The following is a 24,485-nucleotide window of genomic DNA, read 5'->3' as shown; positions in this document are numbered from 1 at the left end:
GTGTCATCCATCATCACTGATGCTGAGGTGTTTTTTGCATTTCTCATTATGCTTTAGGCAGAAGAAATAGCCTTCAATCATTTCTCCATTACTGAAGCTCTCATTTCATAAGAAATGTGTTGATAAAGTGTTTTAAACGACAGAATGCAAAAGCATAACAATGTGCAGATTAGATCAGTTACATTAAACATACTATTAAATAAAGAAAAAAAAACATGGAGACTTTTCCTTTTTGAACGCATCATGGCACCATTTATTTCATAAAGTTATGCATAACCTTTCAACTTGATCATTTTACAGTATATGTTGAACTTCATGACATTATTAGAATATCAGGCAGTCAGATCAGCATTGCCAACAGTAGCAGAAAGAAGCAGCATTTTTTTGTCAGAAGCTGATACAGAAAAAGCAGGACCGCTCCTTGTAGCAGAGGGGAAACAGGGCGAGATAACCAGAAGCAGATGAAGAAGCGTGACATATAGAGTGTAGGAGGCGATAAATAAGCATGAAAGCCACTGGACTGCCTGGAAGAGGAGAGGGATGACACCCCTACATGTTCACAGGGAAAATAAGGTGAGAGAATCACAAGCAAAATGAAGAGAAGAGCAGATGAGAGGCAAAATACCTCTCTCGGCCAGAAGGACGACAAAGGATTCAGCACAGAAATGCAACAGGACCAGATCAGAGCCTAGAGACTCTTCATTCTAGTTAACACCACACCTAGAATTATCGGAAATTCTAGGCTTGAACAATATTCAAGAGTATTAACAAAATAGGATCTATCCATCACCAGCACAACTCTGGCCTCTATCAGTCTGAATATAGTGCTGCCATTCATCAATAAACGCTAGGGTGCTTGTTTACTAGCGTGCACTCACACTAACCATGTGAGTTAAGCAGGATAAGCAGCCAAAAAGCTAACACCATGGCCAACAGCATGCAAGCAATGTGGGAAACACTTAAAAAAAATAAAAGAAAAGAAATAAATACATCTTGGGATTAAAAAAAAAATCATAATACATTATCTTAAAATTTTCCTTTTCTTGTTTTGTGTTTCATATATATATATTCTAAACACACATCTTTGTACATTTTGGTATAAGTTCTCTTTCTTGCAGGGAGCTTAGGGGAAATGGGTGTTCAATGGTAGAAGGGGTTGAGGTTCTGGGGCAATTCCACTTCCCTGATTGCCTTGTGCTGAGAAGGGGGATAAAGCATCACACAGATGAATCCAACCCTTCAAACGTTTGCTCACACTCAAGTCTCTCGTTTTCTGTGTCGACCGCAGGCGATGGAAAAAAAGAAAAAGAAAAGAGGGCTCAGCAGTGAGAGGACAAGCTTATAGGACGTCCATAAAGTCCAGGACACAAGAAGTAGGGACAGACTAGAAGTCGGCACTTCCTCTTTGGGACCAGAGCCAAAAGCTGCAGCACTGACTTCCACACTATCTCTTATCTGAGGAAATGAAAAACATGTAAAACGATCAAAGACACAAGAGGGATTCATATTTTTAGAGCAAGTGATTAAGTTGTGCATTCATAGAGATACCTTTGTTTGCTTCGGAGTCTGCTGCTGACCTCTCGGGCCTTTGGCGTATCAGATTATTGTACTTGGCCTCAACCTCCTGTGAAGGGAAAAAATGCCAGATGCCAGATCTCCCAACAATATGATCACTAAGTCTAGTTATTCATTGTTTATATGTGTAGGGAAGCTGGGAATAAATGTTTGTACCTTTAGATAGCTGAGGTTGGTCTGAAGATTTCTAAGGTGAGACAACACCTGTCTGCTAAAAGTGGAGAGGCTGCCAGCCTGTGATGTTGAGGAAAATCTCAAATTGATGCCAGAATCAGCAGCACAGCCTTGCGAGGTGATCAGCTGCTTTCCTGTGGTTTTTGCCAAGATTTCATCATCTGTGCTGCTCTCCCCTGGGCCACCGTAGCTCTCCAGGACTAAACAACCTGCAGGCAGAATCAAACCAACTGTAAGAGAATACGATCAAAGAACCCAGAATACCACATAAGGATAATAAAGAATTAGTCTAAGAATAATTAATCAGTAGGGGTAATTTAAACCAAAAAAGTTTGACTTGCTGTGCTCACCATAGTCTTCAGGTGAGTCAAAGAAACCAGTGTCGCCGGACCCCAGGTCCAGAGCCAGGTCCTCCATCTGTGAGCTGCTCTTCTCTGAGCCGTTGTGAACCATCACCTTTGAACGGCTGTCGATTGGGGTCCGCAAAGAGGTGGTCCTGAGGAGTCTAGCCCCTGTGGTGCGCTTGGTAAGCCCTGCTGGCTCTTGGGACATCAGCTGGGCCACCAACACCTGCTTTAATGCTGCCACTATGAGACAGTCAACAGATCATGGTTTCTTTTTTCTCTTAATGACACAAATTGGTTGAGCATATAAGCAGCGCATGAGTTTAACCATTTCATAAGTAGTGCATGGTTTGATTTGCTTGCTCTGTAGACTTACATGTTTTCAGTGCTTCATCTGCCCTGGAGGGAAATGAATCAAATGAATCTCCTCTGCTGTCATCCACTGCTTGGTAAGGAAGCTCCGGGTTTGCAAAGCTGCCTTCTTCCTCATCTTCATCTGCCTTCACTTCCTCAAATGGATTACTACCAGGTATAGAGCTTTGCAATGCACTTCTAGAGGCTGGACTGCTCTCTTTATCTACAAATGGGACAGGTACTATTAAAAAAGGTTTTCTTCCTTGCCATTTAAGTAACAATGAATTGGGGAAAAAAATGTCAAAACTAACTAAAGGAAATTAGAGGCTTCAGTTACCTGTGGACTGAGTGCTGCCAGTGGATGTGCGGTCTGGGTCTCTACTTAACCTGGAAACACCTGCTGTTATGATCTCCACGCCATCTCTTTCCCCACTGGCACACAGTCAGAATTTTAATTTAGCACAAATTTCAAACCCTAAGAGTCATTGGATTTGATCAAATTATAAAAAAAGAGATAAAGAAGCATACTCAGTCTGAGGTAATGGTATGACGCTGTGAGGCTTGGCCTTGATGGCACCGGCTTTCATGGAGATTAGATTCTGCCACCTTGTGTAGGAGGGGAAAAAATACTTTATTAACCATTTAATAACTGGAGCGATTAAAAATCAAATAAATCAACTGAAATAAAGATGGGCTCACGTTTTCTGATCTGAAACTGTGGGAGCCATTAGCTCATAGATCTGGGCACCATTGTCTGACATAGAGATAACGAAAAAGGACTTGTTGTCTGGTGAGAGAGAGGTTGAACAGATGTTTTTGGGTGAGTATAATCCATACTACTCTGGCTTGTTTGCAAGGATTTGTGTGTATTTAGCTCCTGGGATCAGGTTGAGTGGTTGTGAAAGTACAGGACAATGCTCTTTCCTTAAATTACAAGAGACTTTGTGAACTCACCTGTAGCCACAGAACGCACAAGCACAGTGTTGAGTTTAATGATGGGACTGTAGATATGTTTGGTGTCTGCGGTGCCAGCCAGGTTTTTACAATGACACTTCAGGATCAGACGCTCGTCTTGTTTCTGTAGCAGAACGAGAATGTCCTCCAGGAGGAGTGTGTACAACTCTGAAAGGAGACAGAAAGAATGAATGCATTCACTGCCAAGCAAGCTGCGGTTAAATGGAGTTTACAAACTCTGAGAAAGAAATCAGTAGTTAAGTTCTAACAAAGCAATTATTACAAACCAATAGTTTTGTCCTTATTCACTTTCCATGACAGTGGGCCCTCATGTACCATAGTTCTCTTGGTTAGATCCAGGTTCTACAGGATAGAAAATAACAAAACAAAGAAAGGTGCTTTTAAGTATTGGCAACTAGTCCGTTTCCACATAGTGCTTTTTCTATCTTGCACATATTTCAAACAGCATAAGAATTTGTGCAACTGATCATGTACAACTACTGGGAACATTTCAGCTAAAATGACTGTGCAGATAAGTCACCTTAAACTCGAGGATCATGGGGTTGTCTGTCTGTTTTAGAGAGGAGAGGTCCAATCTTCTTTGATAGTCCTCTAACCTCTACAGGAAGCAAGAGAACAAAGAGACAAAAGGACATGAAAATGCTGTCTAAGATGAAGCAAAGCAGTGGTTGAAAAGTCAATTGTGGCAAAGCAAGAAAAATGGAAGGACTTAGGATGAAACTGAAGAAGAGGAGGAAATATAAAAAGTGGCATAGAGGAGATTTAAAATAATTATTTAAAAAGAAATTACCTGTTTGTCCTCAGATTCCTTCACAGCCTGGTTGACGTGACTGAGGATCTTTCTACAGCAGTCTGCTGCCTGTTTTACTTTCTCTTTATCCACTGCATTGTCTGAAAAATATTACAGCATAAAGCAGTAAGGCATCCTCAGTTCTGCAGGGAGCTGTCCAACAAATTGATATTTCCTCTGTCCATTAACATACCATCATTCTCAGAAATTAAGATAGGGCAGAATAGGCATTATGGCCTTTTAATAGCAGGTTATACTTTATCATTAGCGTGCTCCCCCTGTGTGAGACCCAAACTCCAGTCAAGATTAAAAGGATGGCCAAATAATGGGCACCAGATTTCATGAAATGTGCAAGGCCATCCAAGGGGCATTTTAATGATAATCTCTACGTTTGTCTCTGTAATTCATTAATAGTTGGCTCATTGCCACACAGAACCTTGCTTGAGACAGTTTATGTCCTTTTTCTGTATCATCATATTGAATTGGGATTTTTAAATGCAAATTAGATTTACCTTTCTCTTTCTTTCCTTTTTTTAAACACGTTTCTATGGTTACTGAGTGAATTAACTCTCTTGGATGTTTTAATTGATTTGAATATCACAGGTGAGTAAAGCTGAATACAATGACTAGTTCCCTGTGTGATGATTTTGATCTAAATCAAACCACATCTTTTCCACTTTCTTTAGAGTCGTATGCTAAACAGCAATCCTTCCTCTGAAATGGACAATGCAGAACAGACAACAAAGACACCAGCAGAGCCTGAAAGTGTGTGATTTTTTTAAAGAAAACTTTAATAGAATTTAGAGTTTAAAAGTGGAATATTTGTGTATAGATTTCTGCAACTGAACTGGGGATATGCATTACAATTTACAGTGCTGTGTGACATTTTATACCACAACTTCATAAGAAATAATTTGTAGATTAATCAAAATGAAACTCATATTTGCAGCAATTTAATGACGATCTTTCAGACTTTTTTAAGTGCAATTACTCCACTGTGTAAACTCTAGAGTTTGTCATTAAAAACATTCTAGTGCATGTCAAGTGATTACAAAATGAATAAATCATTAACTGTGGTAAAAGAGCTCCAAATGCAAAGGCAACTTTATTGCACCTGTGTACTTGACGATGTTGTCTAGTAGTAAGGGGTACTTGGTGAGTCGCTGCATCTCTACAGGAATGATGTCCTTAAGCTGCAGTCTGCGACATAGTCTGTTACTCTCTGCCTCCTGCAAATATTTAAAGAACAATCAAATTTTAGGGCTCCTAATGCATTTACAATCAACACTTAACCTAAATAATTTGATAAGCATTCATCCTGACTGACCAACACATGTAGTTTGAATACGATTTTAGCATGACATATGAATGTTTGTTTAGTAGAGAGGCTAACCAGAAATTTGGCAGCTTAAAGTAGTTAATGTGGAAAGCTTTGCTCGCACTACATGAACAATATGCAAGTACCTGAATGAATGAAGTGAACCTAGAGTCCTTCTTCTGCTTGGTCTTGATGATCTCCAGAGCAAAAGGCTGGTTACTGCAAAATGTCGCCACTGCCTGCTTGATCTTCTCTTCCTCTCCACCGCTGAACTGTAGCCAACCAAACCAAGACAAGAAAGCAAAGCTCAGGTGGTCTGCGTCTGGATTATTTGGCAAGGAAATGTCTTGCATTCAACCACTACAATAAGTACCCAACACCTAGAAGGGAGCAGGCTCTTTTTATTTTAGCAAAGACAGCTTAAGATTCAATGCAGACTAGACCAACGCTCAGACCTCTAGGAGACTACTTACCCTGCTTATCCCCCAGAAAAAGGATTCAAACTAGGCTGCTAGCAGATATGCGACTACCTCACATCGAATATATCACAAATGATACAGAGATGCATAAATGTCAGCAAAATCTAGGTCATCTTCTGACACGCCCGCCTATTCAGGAATGAGTATCTATCCTGGAAATGCTTTCAGAGTGATAACATTTCTTGCTACTGAGAGGGGCAGATGTGCTGTGGTTTCATGTTTTAGGTTTTCCCTGTAAGGATTTTATTGAAAGATATCGTGTAAGGTTTGAAAAACTCCAACTATCCATTCTCTGTCATATTTAGAGCAGTTATGTGCAAACAACATGATGGAAAAACAATCAACTGAGGCCGATTAAAATTAATACAAAGTCAAGGTTATCAACTTATTTGGGCAAAAGATTTTATTTTTTGGCAGTCATCTTGAAATTTAATCAGTATAAAAGAAAATGGTTTGAGAGATATAAAAAAAAAATTCAGCTTGACAGTCATACTCACCCATGACAGCAAGTCATCTCCTATCTGGTCTATCACTGAAGACTCGTTTCTCTTCCGAACTGCAGTCATTTGATCAAGTATTGAAACTGAAATTCAAAGCAAATCAGAAGTTAGGGTGTTAGTATTTCTGTGACTGATAAGGGTTTAGCTTTACTTTACTTCAGCTAGATTTTTCTGTGGTTTAAGAGCAGTAATGCATTGATGGAAATTTTTGACATTTTTGAAGATGAGTGTGTGTGTGTGTGTGTGTGTGTGTGTGTATACCATGCAGCTGTAAAACTTCTTCCAGGTTGGTGAAGATGTTCTTGATGTCAGCAGGTGGAAGGATTGCATCTTTGGAAAGCTTCTGATAGAAAACGTGGTCCAAAACCTTCAACATCCGCACATGTGCACGCTCTGTATAAAACAGCTCTGTAGACACAATACAAGGTGTTAATTGAAGACGGCAGACGACTTTACAGTTGCCAGGAACTTGGAGTGGATCCTAGCAACTCTTCTGCTGCCCATCTCAATCCTCTTCAACTGACTAAACCCTGATGCAACAGTTATATAAAGAACATGGAGGATAGATCTGTTTGAAAATACAAATATAGCTTCAGTGGATTTTTGTGTTGTGTCCTCACCATTGATAACTTCCTGTCTCTTGATTTCATGAGGTCTGAGACCTGCAAGGACCTCTTGTCCTACCAGCTGCTGCCAGTTTGGGGGATCATGCTCAGAGTCTGTCCCTTGGTCATCCTCACTCTGGACATCAGCGGACCCCAACCCCTCAAGTCTAGAGCAACAAAAAGTTAACGGAAGTAAAATGCACTTCTTTCATCTTATCCATTTTTAAAAACAGAGTCAAAATTATTAGATATGCTCACCTTCTCATTGCTTTTGGTGTTCCCTCATGAACTCTATAAATATAAATATCAACAGAGAAATCAGTGAATATGGAAAAAAAGATAGATATATAATAAAAATAAAAAAGGGTTTTTTGTTGAATTAAAAAGTATATGACGGTAAATCCACCTGTCACTTTCTCTGTCATCCTCTTGTAGTAGGTCCAAGCTATAAAAGTCCAAGTGTGAAGCAGGGTACGGCAACCCATCCAGAGGGTCAGATGGAAGGCCATCACTAAGCCTGGGGGTGCCTAATGTTGGGGTCCCACCTAACAAACAAGGACAGCTTAATTAATCTATTCTTTAAGATCAGAATAATGTAGTCCCATATAGGGCTGCAATGATTAGTCGAAGTTGCTGACAACAACGACAATAAAAATAGTCGACAACAAATTTACCCGTTGACTATTGTCGGGAAAAAAAACAAACACAAAACAAACCAAAAAAAAAACCTACAGAGTGAGACATCCTTTTCTTCCCTATCTCTGCTGAGTCACATGTACTCAAAAAAAAAAAAAAAAACTACAGAGTGAGACATTATATTTTTCCCTATCTCTGCTGATAGTTGCACATACACACTAAAGTCCACCAGAGAAAAAGGCGGGCCACAGAACAAAAACGGCAGCAGAGGACTCTAAAAGTCTGGGATTAACCCTAATGTCAACCACATCGCCCACAAAGAAATTGTTGTAATCTATGTCCAGGCCATCTCTTTATATTTGGACCACTTCTGGACTACACAACACTTGCCGTAATCCCCATTCAAACTGACAACTGACATCTGGTGCACCTGTGACCCACAAGGCACTTGCCAGTGCTGTAACTGAGCCATAACGGTCAAAAGTAGCCATGATCAGGCTCCAAAGTGTTTGCTATCAGAACCCGACCGGCCGATTATAGCCCTTTTCAAAACAATCACACACATAACGATGCTGTCCCGCAACCGACCTACAATCCAGTCCTCTGAGCCGGACATCTCAACAACTGGCAAAAAACGAAGAAGAAGCAACAAAGTAACAACGGAAAACATCACCCAGCATGGAACGATGACGCGGGAATGGTGGTCTGATGACTATTGTTAAGAGAAAAATCCAGAACTGAAAAAAATAATAACAGACTGGAAACTGGGTGAACGCGGACTTTATTTACTTGTTCCCCAGCCAGCTCGCTCTCTGATTGGCTACATTCCGTTCCACGTCACCATCCACACAGTCAACTCAGGAGTCGTTGGCTTTCCACACAGATGTGAAGATCTTTAGTCATAAATACTGAACCTGTGTAATACTAAAGATTGCCAGCCATGACCTTCTTCGGAGCCGATTGTGGGGACAAATTTACTTTAATACACCTTAGACCAAATAATAATTTTATAGGATAATCTTATAAGATCAAAGATAATCGAAAGTTTGCTGTCCTTGGTCGAGAAGAAGAAAAATCAGGACAAAAACAGCCCGATAATCTTTATGTGCGTACCCAGCTTTAGCTAGCAGCTTGAAAGCCAGTAACTGCAGAAATAATGTTAAGTCTACAAAATATTTTAGAGTTAATGAACAAGGATTCATCACTCCATCAGCTGCGTGTTGAGATGCATTTAAGGAGGAGTGATGTGAACGCAGAGAGGAGGGGGGGTAAGTTAAAATGATGAATATTGCTGTCTGACTTCAGCAACTGTCATTAAATCAAATCAATAGCACTTTAACATACCAAGAGGTACCCAAAGTGCTGCACAGGAAAAAGAATGATACAAAATAAAACATAAAAACAACCATAAAATAAACAATAAAAGAGAAAAGCCTGGCATAATTATTGTGCTCTATGAAGTTAAAAGTCTATGTAAAAAGAAATTTAAATTCATTCAGGGTTCTGGCAGACCTCACAGAAAGAGGAAAAAGCCTTGTCTTCCCGAGTCACAAGTCGAGTCCTGGGTACTACTAACCGCCTTTGTTCTTCAGATCTCATATTTCTACAAGGACTTCAGTCTGTTATCATCACCAAAAATCCGGATGAGAGAACCGGATACGCGGATCGGTATTTTAACACCGACAGCAAAATCTGTGACTAGTTTGTTTGGAATGCAGTGTTTATGTGTCATGTGGCTTTGCTCAATTATAATGACATTGTTCAACTGAAATGTGAAACATAAACAGCTTTTACTGTAGCAGACTTTCAGTGTATGCCAACACAAAACACATATTCTGTATTCAGCAGTGTAAAGCTCTTCCATCATGTATGAAGTCAGTTAATTAGTGTTTCTGTTATTTCCTCTAACATCTGCCTCTTTCTGCGTTGCAGTAATTGTTGTAAACGTGACAAAACATTCATCATCTACCTACACGCTGATACAACATACAGAAACCTCACCATCAGCAGGCCTTTTGTCTGACTGCAGGTCGGGACAGATACACTTCACTACACGTACTGTATAACTGCTCATAAAAAGTGAAGGTCATTCAAAAGGGCTTCGCTATGGTCGCTGCATCAATCTAATGAGGAACCATAAACCATCTTAACAGCTTAGAAATCACACCTGCAACAGAACTTCCTTTTTCTTATTTAATGGAGTCATTTTGTAGCTCACCGGCGTCGATGTCTCGGTTAGCATCAGAGCTGTAGGTGGAACTGCTTGCAGATGAGGTGTTGACAATCAGGGAGTTTGTGAGCTCAGATCCTTCACTAGATTGGCTGACTCTCAGACGACCGGCTTCCACGTGCTCGCTCGTCCCCAGCGTAGGCTGAGACAGCTGTTTCTGAGGCCGGGGACGACTGTCCAGGGCTTTACTCACTGCATGCAGAGAGCAGTTTGAAAATTTAAAAAAAGTTTCTCCGAGCACATTGTTATAACTCATTTAAACCTCCTCACTTACCTGATGTAGATTCAATACGACTAGGACGACGCTGAGGTCCAAGAATACTAGGAAATCTTTTTTTAACTTTCTCATCTCCTTCCTTTTCTGTCTTGATGGTTTTCTGTAGTTTATGAAAAAACAGAAACAAACAAAACTGTTATGTGGGCAGTAAAAGTTGAAGGCAGCTTATTAGGTAAAAACCCTGAAATACCTTAATCTTAGGAAGAAAGCTGATCCGAACCCGTTTGGACTCCAGACTACGAGGTTCCTTGACCCTCACACCAAGGTGCTTCATGTATGTAACGATGACATACTGTATTGTAGTGCTAGAAAAAAAAGTTTCAGCACTCAGGTTTAGCCCACAGAAACTCAGGTTTCTTTTTCGATTTTATCAAATAAAAGGAGATGCTTAAATTTGAATCACACAACTATCCATACAGTCATAAGCACCATATGTCACACCAGTCATTCTCACACAATTTCTACACAAACCATCTGTGCTGTGACCAAATGGCATTTCAAACCAGACTGTTTTAATCAGTCACACTTTTGAGTTACTTAATCTGAACAAACTGCATAAAATAAACGTTTTGTTTAAGAGAATAACCAGATGATTGATTTGTAAACGGGGGGGCAAGAGCACTTGTAAGGTAATAAATTACTAACACTGACATATTCGCACAATATTCATCATAATAATTAATGTAAAGGTGACAAAAGGTGTAATATAATAATTCATCAGGCCTTCATTTTCAAAGGAGAACAGCTGAAATCTTAAATAATCCTCTTTATGTGTTTTAAGAAATGCTCTTAAACTCTATTAATCAACCAAATGTGAATAAATGAGTCGTCTTACCATTTTTCCTCCTCTGTGGTTTGAGTGGTTGTTAACCTGTAAACAACACAAAAATAAATAATTTGAACACAATGCAGCAGGTGGACACATTTTATCCAAAGTGGGTGCATGTGGCCCTGCATCTGCAGGTGCTGCTTACAGCATGTCATCTATTTTGTTGATGATATTTTCAGCATATGAACGTTCTCGCTCGACAGTGACGCGGTCTCTGACTCTCTCTTGGTCCAGTCTGGTTAGCTCCACTTCTGCCACTGTTAGACCCATGCTTCTCTTTTGCCTACATGTATCAAACAGCAGGTGATCTGTGGTCAGTTTGATAGTGCTTTAACCCGTTTTCACACTTAACAAAAATGTCAACAGAATCAGATCCAAACAGTATCTGGGAAAACTGAAGCCCATAAAAAACAGATTTTAATCACACATGTGCACTACACAGTTAGACATCCTATAAATGAGAAGGAATCTCATAACTGGAAATAAAATATGCTCCATACTTAACTACAACAATGACTAGAAATAGCTGATATAATCACACACGGACTCAGTCACTTCCAGAATAATATTGATGAACTGCTGAGGAAAAACTCGGCAGTGGCATACAGTACGTCTGACTGAATAAGAATTCCAAGCTCGGTATAATAATAATAATAATAATAATAATAATAATAATAATAATACAGACCTAAAAATTCCAAAGTTCTCTAATTAATCAGAAGATATCTTGGTTAAAAACAAAACAAAAAAACAACAAAAAAAGACATGTATTGGAAACACTACTTTTACCTGAAGTCTTCAAGATTTTTCTGAATCTCTGTGAGCAGAGAGTCCTGCAGAGTTTGCACATGTTGTCTTTGTATGTCATCTGGGACTGGCTCTGGCCGCCGACGTTCTGGAAAGACAAGCACACACACTGTATACCACACTATATAAGCTTTATACCATCAGATCATTTTGTATAGTTTTTTTTTTTATAACATGGCCAATATTTAAATGGCTAAACTAATAAACGCATAAGATCAAGACTAACTGGCTAAAGTGGATCAAGAGGTACGAATGGTGATAAAATAATCCCAACTAATTCTTTTTTTTTTTTTCTTTCTTTTTATTTTTAATAACACTTACCGATATCAGCAGAAACAGATTCAGGAACAGGAACTTTTAAATTCTGCAACAAAAATAAACATTTTATACTTTAACAATAAGTTTAAGTTAAAAAAAAGTCTAATATAAACAAGTCTAGCATGAAATTATAACTGTGTGGCTCAGAAAAGTGTTAATAAAAATAAATATAATCACACTAACATCTGTGACAGGTACAAAAGCTAATTCACTGCAAATATGTCAGCTTATTCTTTAAAAAACACATTAACAGTTATTTAGGCTTTCTTTACTCTAACAACTTAAGATTTTGTGAATGTCTCAGCAATGTAGATGACAATAACATACACAACTAAATTTATTCAGCGTTGTATTGTGTGCATGTTGTGTGCCATGTGACAGTAGAGAGTTGTATGTAATTAAAAGACAAAACAAAAAAGAGAGACTTACTGCTGCCTTGTCCATGAAGATGGTGTGGAGGTCCCGTCTGGTCTCTTTGGAGTTGGTCTGCTTATAGAGGTCAGCGTAGAGGTAGCACAGCTGAACACAGAGTATGAGGATTAATTTAAAAAATAAAAAAAAAAAGGACCTGTAGAGGTTGGCAGGTTGTGTGAAAACAGGAAATTAATATATTTAGGATATAACATGAATGGTGTTTACCACAGGAGCAGGGTCAAACTGAGAGATGACATGATGCAGAAAAGCTGCGAGGTGGGCGGGGCGAGACTTGAGCTGCTCAATACTGTTAAAGCTGTTACACTGGCCATTTGTCTGAAACATAACAGTACAGCAGTTTACTTTGATATCATCACCCGACAGAAGACACAGACATTAACAAAGCCACATGGAAAAAAATATACCTGCTCCTGGTCTGAACCAAAATAGTCGTCTTCAGCTCCAATGATTTGTGAGACGAGGCGAGAAGAAGAGGGACTGCTGACTGTGGTGGGCGACAGAGAGTCCTGTAAAAGAGACATGCATATTATTAAATCACTCGTCTCACTTTTACAATTCAACCTCCTTCCCATGTTTATTGGAGTATTTGATGCCAGCAAACATGAGAAAAGCGTGTGAATAAATAAATATTGAGGAGAATTAAGAGAATTAAGTTCAAAGGGTTTAGCTACCAGGTCAGTAGCATCCTCTGTCTCTGGGGAGTGGCAGGAGTTGAAGCTGTTTCTGGGTGTGCTCTTTGGGCTGGGGAAGGAGGACTCTCTTGGATACTGGCTCTCTGGAGATCCGGGTCCAAATATGCGAGACACCTAGAAGCAGGTTGGAACATATCAAAATATATTAAACTAACCTTTTAAAAAGAAACAACACAAAAAAACAAAAAAAAAACAAATCAATTCTGGTCATTTAACTTAGCTGTTTTTATACAAAAACACTGTTAATTTGAATGAAACATCTATAAATTGATGTATAATACCTGAACTGGTCTTGCCTAAATATAAAGAAGCCACAACAAAGGAGGTCTGATTTATTTAACATAATAAATGAAATCCATAATGTTTCACATTATGATAAACTTACAGGTGTGCTGCTACAATACAGATCTGTGCTGTTGTCTCCTTTTGGGGCAAATGTGCGCTCAGTCTGAAATACGCCATCATCTGTGTCACCACCTGAAACAGCCTCCTGAAGATTCGTGCAAACACACAATTTGCTCACAATTATAAAAAGCATGTAATATTCACAACCTTCAACCTGACATAGTAACAGTGCATGCTTAGAAATAACCAATCAGTTACATGAGCAATTGATTATAAATGTATGACTTTATCAGTATTTCTAAATACTGTTTTAAATCACAAACACCAGACTAATATCTTGATATACTGCGCATAGCACAAGAGTATAGTAAAATAAGCTGTCACACAGACACAATAGATTGGCTTCCCACAGAGAGGTCTAATCCTCTGATGGGATTAGGATTAATGTTTGTCTGGAATGATCTCTACATGCTCGACACAAAATTTTAGAAAGATTGCTTGGATGTTTCTGGGAGATCCAGGTCTGTGGATTTCCTGTTCTGTGGGCTACATTTGCAAGTTAGTACCTGTGTTGTTCCAGTGGCCTTGAAGAGCTGACCCTGCAGCTGAGGAATGTGTTTTTTAGCTTCCTGGATGTCTTTCAGTAGTTTGGGGGAGGGGTTCCTGCTGTACTCCTCCTTCATGGCCTAAACAGCATAAGAGGACAAATCAATACAAAAACAGGATCAGTAGGTCTTTGAGATTAGTATGAAATTCCTTTATGGAAATGACGGCATGAAAACAGTAATTTATCAGCTAAGCACATTTTACTTCTTTCCAGCACAAGACAATGTTTTATTAAAAAATAAATAAAAAAAAAATTCTATTCTACAATTGATCACAACATTCATTAAAAGGGGTTTTATATACATAACTGCACAGTAACTGAGGCAAAGTTGAACTCTATTACTAAAACCTACAAGAAAAACAGTATAACAAAGAAATAAAATAGCTAACAGCCACTATTGTGCTAACCTGCAGGTCCTGTTGTTCCTTAGAGAGCATCTTTTGCAAGATGTCAGCCTTCTGGTTGCTGATACTGCTATTTTCATCCTGAGGAGAAAAGCAAAATAACCCTGATTGAAAATGAACACAAGTGTTTACTATGTGTTTTAGACTGGAGAACTAAAAACATACAAGCAGTTTTTAAAAACAAAAATCATCTAGATAATAAATAAATAAAATAAAGTTAATCTAGGAGAGAGGATGTCCACAGAACGCAAGTTTGTGGAGGCCAGTAAAAAGAAATATGAAGATAAGTCTTTAGTACCCATGGTGGTTGTGGGGAGGAGAGGCGGTCTTGAGGACTGTATGGGCGTTCCACTGCAGGGGAGTTTGGAGATGATATGCTCACGCCCAACACGTCAGGCTCTGTTTCAGGCAAAGGGATCTGGGCAAGTCCTGGAGGACGCCCCAACACTGTGAGGGCTACATATGAGCCCGCTAGAGAGAAACACAAACAACAATTAAGAGTCATATCTAAAAGATTTATTTTAATTTATTTATTTTAAATACAACCAGAGGAACTAACATTTTATAAGTTTCACCACTTCAATGTGATTAGAATGTGTAACAAGGGTCCCGTTAACCTAGAAGACAACAATGGCAAATTAGAGATAATTAAAATGACGAAAACAGGCCAATTCAAGGCCAAGCTCTGCTATGTGACATAACATTATGCTCCCAGTGTTCAAAGTGTGAAAATACCAACTGACCAGAAGGTGGCAGCTTAAAGCCTCTGTATGAGAGCAGACACCTGGAGTATTAACCAATGCAAGTAGATGATCACAGTACCTTGATGATCCTGTCTCCCGTCTGAACACCAGCTCGCATTGCAGCCCCATCTGGAAAACACAAAAGAACAAGAGCATTGATGCAACTCAACAGGCAGGAAAGAAATGCAACAAATGGAAGACTTAAATAAATTTTGAGATGGTGGGCTAAAAAGGGGCAAAAAACTAACAAAAAAAACATGTTGCTTCATGGTTTATTTATTTATTTTTGCACAGTGAATAATCTTTATTGTCTTGACAGACCAGATGTAGCAAAGTGACTATTTTCAAAGACCATAACAGTGGTTATATTACCTGTTTCACAGCTCCACCCCAAACAAAGGGATTTGGGCATGAGACAGGTTATTATGAGAGCAACATCAGACTCTAGATAGTCAGCAGTGTATAGATAGTGGTGTGCAAACCTAATACAAACTGGTGGTCTTCGGGTTTAAATAACTAGAAAAATGTAAAAAAAAAAATGTCACTGAACCAAGGATTTAACCCGGTCTGATCAGATAGTATTTTAGCACAAGAGTCATAACAATTCTCTATATGTGGTTGAATATTTGGTTGTCGTCTTTACTAGAAAACAAAACACATTGAAGCAGAGCTGAATGACTAAACCTGATTATCAGTTTACAATGAAGTGAAAAGAAATAAGTTGTATAGATTCAGATTAAGCTAAAGACAGCTTTTTGTTTCATCAATAACAAAAAACTAAACAAATGGCAAACAATAAAGGGATAAACACTGCCTAGTATTGACGATGAAACAATAAAAGTTAGTTTCTTCTTCTCTCCACAACTGTAGAGACCACACTGTGACTTGAAAACTGGACTAAATAATACAGACAGTCAAAAAAAATACTAGAGGCCAAATATGCATCCTGTTAAGAGTTCATTTTAAAAAGCTCACACTGAATTGGGAAATGACATTTAACTCTGCTTCTGCTTGGAATCAGCAGCAGAAAGAGCTGAATCTGAAAAACTGGTTTCATTAAACAAATTCAAAAATGCATCTGGAGGCAACAGGCTGAAAATGTTGTGGCCAACTATGCAATCCAATTTTATTTGTAGAGCACTTTAAAAACAATACTGTCGGCCAAGGTGCTCTACACAGCAAATGAAAAAGAATAATTGACAATTGCCCTCAGTTTGCTCTTGCCGTTGATATTATGTCCTTTAGTTCTGATGTATATATTTGTTGTCTTTATTTACTGAGAACAAAATACAGTATGCTTCAAAAGTGTCCACACTAAGTAAGTTTAAGAGTTGCAATGATTGTCTCAATTACCACTCATAAATGTATGTTTCAGAAAAACTGCTGAGACAGATAAATGTTAGAACATAAAACCAGCGCTCACGTCTCTAATATTAAGACGCAGACCAGAAGTGATCATTGTAATAACATCTGGTTCTTTCTCCTTTTAAGTTTAAGGAGTAACCCTTACCTTCTTTGACAAGTTGCACAAACACTGGGTTGTCACCACTGACAGTGAGCCCAAAGCCATTTTCATCTTTCTGGATGATTACACATCGCTGGACCAGACCTGCAGGTGAAACACAGGGTAGACAGACCAAACAGCATGTTCACAAAGACCAGGAAGTCAAGTTTACTTGTCAGTGAAGACACTAGCAAACATTCTGAGAAATCGAACTAAGCCTCATGTTTGTTTTCATTGTTCAAGTATTTGACCTAACTCGAAATGTGAAAAACTTTGAAAACATTTCTCCGAGTAAACGATGACATTTTGCAACTGTCATCATGTAGATGAACATCACTTCTTTTTCTTTTTTAACAATTTCCTATATTAACTTAAAAATAAATACTGGTTACAGAGTGTTTCCCCATTGCTTCCGCTGAAACTGCTCTCATCAAAGCCGTGTTTGCAGTCGATATGGACAAGAGAAACGAGTAGTAAAGCTGTACGTGACACGACTATTTTTTTTTAAACACTTGAACCCATCAATTAACACAGACAACCAACCTCCAGCAGCCTGGGACTCAGGATAATAACTGTACTCAGTAAAGAATGTTTGTTGCCCTTCAAACATTTTCAGAGGTAATATTTTATACTTTTCACACATTAAAAAAATAAGTTACACTTGTAACATCTTATTTGTTGTCTAAACAAATTTGACACAGACATTAGCTCAGACGGAGAAACATTAATTTTCAAGTTCTTTATGAGGCATTTAATCACCATGGGGAGATATTCTTTTAATTTACAGTTTTGTGGCGAACACTTACTAGAGTGACAGTACAAGCATAAAAGGAAGCCAGCTGGTTTTCTATTAATAGCAAACAATCTAAAAGCAGCTCTATGAAGCAGATTTAAGAGGTGACCTAGGCTGTGAAGCATGAACTTTGAACTACTTGTGTCCCTGGTTAGTATTGCATCAACAAAAGGGAGTTGCATCCATCAATACGGGTGAGGTGAGGGGGAAGAGCTCCCAATGTATGTGGTCATATGAGAAAGGCAAAAGGCAAATGCAAGGGGGGGGAGTCTAAAGAGAGGGTTATGTAGAACTGAAAGGTCAGGGGTAAGGACATGGGTGTCAAGGAGGCAGACATATTACCCATATGGGTTAAAGAGCTGGTGTGAATTTGCCCTTAAATTTGAGTCTTCAACTTGTTTTAATGTATAACAATATTTTGGAGATCATTAGAAAGAATCTACAAATTGTGAGGGGCGATAGTGCTGACATCATCATAAATCGGGTCAATCCATTTGAGCTCATTAATTATTCAAAGATTTGTCTGATATCTGATTGAAACAAACATACTCCACAGAATAAACTTTAACGTTAACAGTGAACCTTTCCAGTCACTATTACAAAAAGGCCTCCTTTAAGATAAAGTAAACTAATAAAACAGCATTTAAATCTAAAGTGTGAGTCAAGCTTTGAATATTTCTCTGTGATAATGGCTCATTATCAGTAACTTTCTTAAGCTGTAAACTGATGCAGGACCAGACACAACAGAAAATGGAAACCACACCTATTCTTTCCTGAATGCGACAGAGATGTATGATCTTGATAAACTGCGTTCTAGACAGACTAAAATGTCATTGTTGACAGATGCCTTAAGAATCTGTTTTGTCAATTCACTCTGCGTGAGGTCATGAGAGCCACCCAGTACAACTCATTTGATAAGAACTCTCACATAAGGCTACAATGAAAAGATGTCACACTAGCCATTCCAGCAAGAGCATCTTACCGCAGGACTCAGGCCTCCCCTCTGCTAGCACACTGCTGTTGCCACTCTTCTGCACCACCAGAGCTTCTGAACACAGCCCCCACCAGACACCACAGCAGCAAACAAACCCACACAAATAAACAACAACCAACACAAGGAAAGGAAACACAAATCAAGAGAAAGAAAATCATGAAGGAGAAACAATTAAGGGAAAAGAAAAATTAAACAAACAAGTAAGCAGTTTACTAAAACATGATAGTTTGGATAAAAGAATGTAGTTACTAAAAATTAATCAGCTTGCTAAAAGAAAAAAATGGGCTACTTTTGAAATACATCTGAGGAAGGCAAAAAGAAAGAAAGAGAAAGACACTGACATGCAGTTGATGGCCACAGGTTAGACTTTAATCTAAATTAAAAACTTCTAGCTCATCATGTCTGCTCAGTAAATTGATCATCATTGACTGTGTAAAATTTCTCTTCACATGGTGGCAATGAAGGAATCTTGAATTAATTATGCTGAGAAATAGTGAGATCCTGTCACTATACATGGTGGTGATGTTGGTTTCAAAGTGCTCAGTATGCAATATGTAATATACACGACTAATTATACTTGTCATGTGTATTATTATACAACTGGCACATTATCCAACTGGTTTAAATTATATAAAGAGAGACATTTTTATCTAATTATTAAAATAAAAAAAACAGCTTGAACTTTCCTTTTAATTTTTTCTCTTTTAGAAAACTAACTGAATTTTATTGCTTTGATCATTTATAAAGGACTGTAGAGCATGTAGCCAATTCTTCTGTTAGTGAATCTCAAAAATCAACATCTTTCTTCAGATTGTCTGACTACTTTTGTCCATTTCCACATACCCAAACCACTTTAAAATTATGACAGAAAAGGTGCAATAAGGGAATTTGAAAAACAGATTGTTAAAGTTCATGCAACATGCGGATAAATAAAAGAGAGAACTAATATTTACCATGCAGTCATGCTAAATTTCATTACACTAAACCAAAAATGAAAAATATAAATGAATAATGGTGAACTTCAACCTAAAGACACAGATTCTAGTCAAACCAAAAGTACTTTAGTTCTCCATGACGATGATAGACTTAAATCTTTGTATGATTCCAGACATGACCAAAGCCATCGTAGAAAGGCATGTAGAAAGTACTAAGTCTGGGGCTACACGGAAACAGTAATCAGCGTGTGTTGTGTAATGACTCAAACATATTTTTTTTCTATGTTTTGTTGCATCATACAGAGATAAGCCACTATGTGCTGCAGAGAATTTTCGGTTTTGTTATGGATACAGAAGCTTTAGTCATATCTCCGATCATAAAGCCCCTACTGCTGACAAATACCAAAGGGACTGTCACCATATCAAAGTAGTCTGTTTCTGGAATGTTGTCAACCTCAACCTGCAAAAAACTTAAAACTGGAGTATACACTGAACCTAACAGCATTTGGTGCCCTGCATCCAAGAAAGAGACCTCCACACCATTTATTTTAAACTGCAAGAACCAGATGAAAATTATAAATACAAGTGTTCATTAATCAAACCTTTCTATGATTCTTAGTTTCAGTCCTGCAGCAAGTAACACAACGTGAGCCTCTGCCATGGTTATAATGTAATGTTAGGTATTGCATATGAAGAGAAAATAGCCAACATATTGCAATGCCAATTTATTAAATGAACTCAGAAAGATATTATTAACCCTTATTCAAAGTTAACTATTATTTTTAATAATGGGATCCAAACCATTAAATTTTTTAAGACCAAACCTGGAAAGGCTGATCTATAATAGTAAATGACACATAACATACAGCAACCTAACATGCATTGTGAAAATCATTAACAGCACACTTGTTTTATGAAATCATCTGTGTGTGTGTGTGTTAGAGGAAAAAGAAAGAAATGGATGAGAAGAAAAGACAACAAGATGACAAGCTCGGCAGAGACGGAAGGACACAACAGAGAATAGTGTGGCAGAGTTAAGAATAAGAAAACAGAACAACAGTTTAAGTCTGAAAATGAGAACTGGAAGTTACCTGTAGAGTCAAACTCATTGGAGGGAAGTGAAGTTTTGTCACTTTTGGGTCTCTTGTCTGGGGGGGGATCTTTACTGAGAATGCTGCTGGTTCTACAGAAAGAGGAACATCAGTTATTTAAAAAAAAAAAAGAAAAGATAAAAAAAAGCAACAACAACAACAAAAAAAAGATACAATGTGTTTGCTCTTATGCAATGATGAAATTTCTATGCACTTTTTTTAAAGGCATAAATCTCCATAATGCATGCATGTTTCTGTGCTGCTGTTCAGCACACAGTGCATATCTAGGAGAAATTATAGCAAAAGAAAGAACCAGTGCTTGTTCATTTTAAGATTGAGAATAATGCAGCAGGAAGACTTCTAATGAATGAATCATGTTGAGTATGCCTGCCGTATAATGTGACAGCCAGGGAGGATGTGGAGTCGCTCTGCTAAGTGCCCAGAGAGAAATGCCAGAGAAAGGAAGCTCCTTAGTGGAGATGCCACAAGGCCAGACTCTGGCTTGAACATCGAGGGGCTATGTATGGCTGTCTATGCCTATACTGGCCCCAACTGTGAAAGGCCAGTGTTCTGTTCACAGTGAAAGGCAGTGATGGGCCGCCCATAGAAGAGGGACCCCTTTGTCACTCACTCAGTGTGTATGTGTGTGCATACATGAGTGGGGGTTGGTGGGTCATGTTTAGTCCAAATTCTGAAGACTTCTATGTTACGCCACACCAGGGCTAGTAAGACTTACCTTGTTGTCTTCATCTGGAGGCCTCGCTGTGTGTGTATAAACTAGGAGTGTATATGTGCATTGCCACAGGATTACCTAGTAATATGCATGCTTCTCACTGTGTTAAAGAAAATAAAATGAAAATAAAAAATTCTTACCTGATTGCTTTCTTGTTAAACCTGTATAAATGAAACAAAAACACTGTTAGCACTTCATGTAAGCACACTCATGAAATACTAATGAAATACTGCACATGAAAGCTAAGCTATTTATGCTGATACACAGGCGGAAAAACAAGATGCCATACTGTCAGCTCCTCCTGAGATCCATGTAGTGGTAAACATGATAATCCTGATCAAACATCAGAGTTCTTCAGCTGCAGATTAAAGCCTTTTTTCAGGTCAAATACTTGCTGCCCTGATTTGTGTGTGTGTGTCACGATTTAGTTCCTCACAGACATGCAAACTACACTGTAATAATCATATAAGTAATCACATACATGACCCCTTTCCTTCGAAGCAGCCTGACTTTACCGAGTACTCGCACAGTGATGTAGAGTTTAAATAAAACAGTCAGCTATGTACTAGAAAGGGCAACAATTTACAGGAAGAACAAATATGTTACTTTTCGCAAGATAAAAACAAATTAATAAAAAAATAAACAGATAAACCTTGAAAACTGCATTTCTAATGGACAGAGCAGCAATTCTTACATTTTAGAAAAAGCATAAGCTGCCTGGAAAACAAAGTAGGAAGAGTTTAAATAAAATGAAACATGATTTTTATGGTTTTTGCTCAATCTGTTGCCTAAAAAGATAACCCGTCCATACAAAAGAGAGTTCCAGTGAAGAAAGGGTTTTTACAACACACACTGTCAGTTATAAAGATAGTCGGCATGCTCACTTTTCTCCTAGGAGACGCAGGAAGACTTATTTGATCATTTCCACTTCCAATAAATTGAAAGTTATATTTTTCCATAGTTACCATACACCCTAAATTCATATGGTTTTATTAATTTTTACTGCAATAAAGCAAAATAGATGCCGTTTCAGGATTGATGACATTATACATACAATAAAAGCTATATTCTCAAGAATTTAATGAAATGTACAAGTACAACAAGCTGTACATTACAGCACAAAACAGCATAACAAATGACTACAGATTTCAGAACCCCGTTCTTCCATGATGGGGGGATCTTGCAACTTACTAGCCCACATTAACTCTCTTTCTCCATGTGACACTGAGTCCCATTCAGAGTCATGCAGAGGCAGCTGAATGGCCCGTTTATAAAAATGCTTCAGACTGTAATAAGTTCCAGAGCCTCCACTAGTAAAAAAAAGAAAAAAGAAAAAGGCTGTAAGTAGCCCCCTCCCTAAGAAACCTCTGAACTGGAGAGATGGAAAGGTCCACACATAAACACACACAAACTGGAATTGTGCTTGTGAATGTACAGACCTAAGAGATGGTAAAAATGAGTCTCCAGATGTTGGTTTTGGTGGGTGAGTTTTACTGGACGGGGTGACGTTTCACACTGCTCACACTTTAGCTTACATAGTGTTTCACAAGTTTGTTTTAAATAAATAAATAAGAGATGGGCATTTTAGGTAATGCACTTCAATATGTTGTTCTGCATCATCTCTTTCATGTTCTAGATCACAATGCAGAACTCAAACAGCATTATCTTAACCAACCATCTCCACAGTGATGATAGCTTAAAAACCATAAAACCATAAAACCACCATATGTGACAAGAAAAAAGTACATAAATAAGAACAGGGTTTACGCTACATGGTGGAACACCGCCATAGCAAAACAAAAGCCACCATGCTTTCAGAATTATCTTTTTTTTTCTTCTTTCAGATGTTACAAATGTAAATTATATTGTATGAGAGCAAGGCATGTTTATTTGTACAGCACATTTCATGTACAAGACAATTCAAAGGGCTTTGCATAAAACATCAAAAGCATTACAGTGCATTAAAAACAAACTTTAAAAGAATAATAAATAAACAGACAAAATAAGAATGGATCCATTTAAATATAAAGTCTATATTTGCGCACATTTAAGAACCATAATAACTGTGTGTAATTGTACTCAAGAAATGTGACACTGCCCTGAAAATAAAGTAACATTGAAAAACAAACTAGTCATAACTTCCTGTCCAGTTCTACTGCAGCTCGCTCAGGAGTGAGAGGTGACAGAGCGGAGTAATTGTCGCAAACTCCACGAGACGTGAGAACTTCTCGAGCCCACAAGGAGAAGAAAAAAGTTTGTTTTGGTCTGGTCAATTCATCCACCATGTAAAGCTACGCCTGCGACGGGGTGGGAATTACTGCAGAGGGTCTGTGTTTTTAGGTGCAATGAAGAGTTGACTCGGTTATTTCATATTTAACATGCTCATGAGCAGGCTTGCGCGCGTGGCCGTGTCCGTGTCTTTAAATGTCCAATGCGATGTATACATTTTCGTACTTTTTTAGCAACTTTATCGGCTGTTCATTAAATAAGTCTCATAAAAAGACTAGTGGGGGAAGAGTAAATTGGAGGTGCAGAGCAGGACAGAGCGGCAGGAAAGATGTGTCCAACTTTCTATACAGCAGAACCTAGAGCTCTTCAGAATAAGAATCGGGCGTAATTTATTAATCCCAGACGGGGAAATTTCAGTGTTGCAACAGCATTATAAAATGAGAGAGAAAAAAGGAGCAAAATTAAACTTTAAGATGTAAAACTACTATATAGTGGACATACTTGAACAGATATCCAGCTTGAAAATAGAAAAGGTAAGAAATGTAAAAAATTAAATAAATAAATAAATTATAAATGTATACTGGGCCACGCCTCCCTGGGGCGACGTGGCTCAGTGGGTAGAGTGGACGTCTTGTAGCCTGAGGGTTGCTGGTTCAATCCTCGGCCTGTCGAGCTCATGTTGAGGTGTTTCTGAGCAAGACACTGAACCCCAAACTGATCCTGATAGGTCGTGGTTAGCGCCTTGCAAGGCAGCTTCCGCCATCAGTGC

At 38.4% G+C, this 24,485-nt stretch overlaps 1 protein-coding gene across 3 annotated transcripts in view; it reads right to left on the bottom strand.

Annotated features, from left to right (window-relative positions):
- Nucleotides 1-229: 229 nt before the first annotated feature.
- Nucleotides 230-24,485, bottom strand: part of arhgef12a (Rho guanine nucleotide exchange factor (GEF) 12a) — a 44,328-nt gene continuing 20,072 nt past the window's right edge. For 2 of the 3 annotated variants that reach the window (XM_041994662.1, XM_041994663.1), the window contains exons 2-41: nt 21,628-21,648; nt 20,755-20,846; nt 18,717-18,782; nt 16,948-17,046; nt 15,517-15,566; nt 15,254-15,311; nt 14,993-15,165; nt 14,698-14,775; nt 14,250-14,369; nt 13,724-13,828; nt 13,318-13,452; nt 13,051-13,152; nt 12,851-12,961; nt 12,641-12,730; nt 12,215-12,257; nt 11,876-11,981; nt 11,232-11,369; nt 11,093-11,128; nt 10,448-10,562; nt 10,255-10,357; nt 9,969-10,172; nt 7,521-7,659; nt 7,373-7,405; nt 7,130-7,281; nt 6,771-6,917; nt 6,507-6,592; nt 5,677-5,802; nt 5,327-5,441; nt 4,213-4,313; nt 3,943-4,020; nt 3,689-3,764; nt 3,402-3,569; nt 3,147-3,234; nt 2,976-3,053; nt 2,785-2,879; nt 2,470-2,670; nt 2,100-2,336; nt 1,732-1,958; nt 1,549-1,624; nt 230-1,455 (exon numbers count right to left, since the gene is read on the bottom strand). In XM_041994662.1, the coding sequence (XP_041850596.1) occupies nt 1,445-1,455; nt 1,549-1,624; nt 1,732-1,958; nt 2,100-2,336; nt 2,470-2,670; nt 2,785-2,879; nt 2,976-3,053; nt 3,147-3,234; nt 3,402-3,569; nt 3,689-3,764; nt 3,943-4,020; nt 4,213-4,313; nt 5,327-5,441; nt 5,677-5,802; nt 6,507-6,592; nt 6,771-6,917; nt 7,130-7,281; nt 7,373-7,405; nt 7,521-7,659; nt 9,969-10,172; nt 10,255-10,357; nt 10,448-10,562; nt 11,093-11,128; nt 11,232-11,369; nt 11,876-11,981; nt 12,215-12,257; nt 12,641-12,730; nt 12,851-12,961; nt 13,051-13,152; nt 13,318-13,452; nt 13,724-13,828; nt 14,250-14,369; nt 14,698-14,775; nt 14,993-15,165; nt 15,254-15,311; nt 15,517-15,566; nt 16,948-17,046; nt 18,717-18,782; nt 20,755-20,846; nt 21,628-21,648 (4,279 nt within the window). In that variant the 3' untranslated portion in view covers nt 230-1,444. The remainder of the gene's footprint in view (nt 1,456-1,548; nt 1,625-1,731; nt 1,959-2,099; nt 2,337-2,469; nt 2,671-2,784; nt 2,880-2,975; nt 3,054-3,146; nt 3,235-3,401; nt 3,570-3,688; nt 3,765-3,942; nt 4,021-4,212; nt 4,314-5,326; nt 5,442-5,676; nt 5,803-6,506; nt 6,593-6,770; nt 6,918-7,129; nt 7,282-7,372; nt 7,406-7,520; nt 7,660-9,968; nt 10,173-10,254; nt 10,358-10,447; nt 10,563-11,092; nt 11,129-11,231; nt 11,370-11,875; nt 11,982-12,214; nt 12,258-12,640; nt 12,731-12,850; nt 12,962-13,050; nt 13,153-13,317; nt 13,453-13,723; nt 13,829-14,249; nt 14,370-14,697; nt 14,776-14,992; nt 15,166-15,253; nt 15,312-15,516; nt 15,567-16,947; nt 17,047-18,716; nt 18,783-20,754; nt 20,847-21,627; nt 21,649-24,485) is intronic. The other variant, XM_041994664.1, reaches the window with a different exon arrangement.

Source organism: Melanotaenia boesemani, chromosome 9 (genome assembly GCF_017639745.1).
Source record: "Melanotaenia boesemani isolate fMelBoe1 chromosome 9, fMelBoe1.pri, whole genome shotgun sequence".
Taxonomy (NCBI): domain Eukaryota; kingdom Metazoa; phylum Chordata; class Actinopteri; order Atheriniformes; family Melanotaeniidae; genus Melanotaenia; species Melanotaenia boesemani.
The sequence above is the reverse complement of the archived record's forward strand: the minus strand, read 5'-3'. Positions and strand labels throughout refer to the sequence as shown.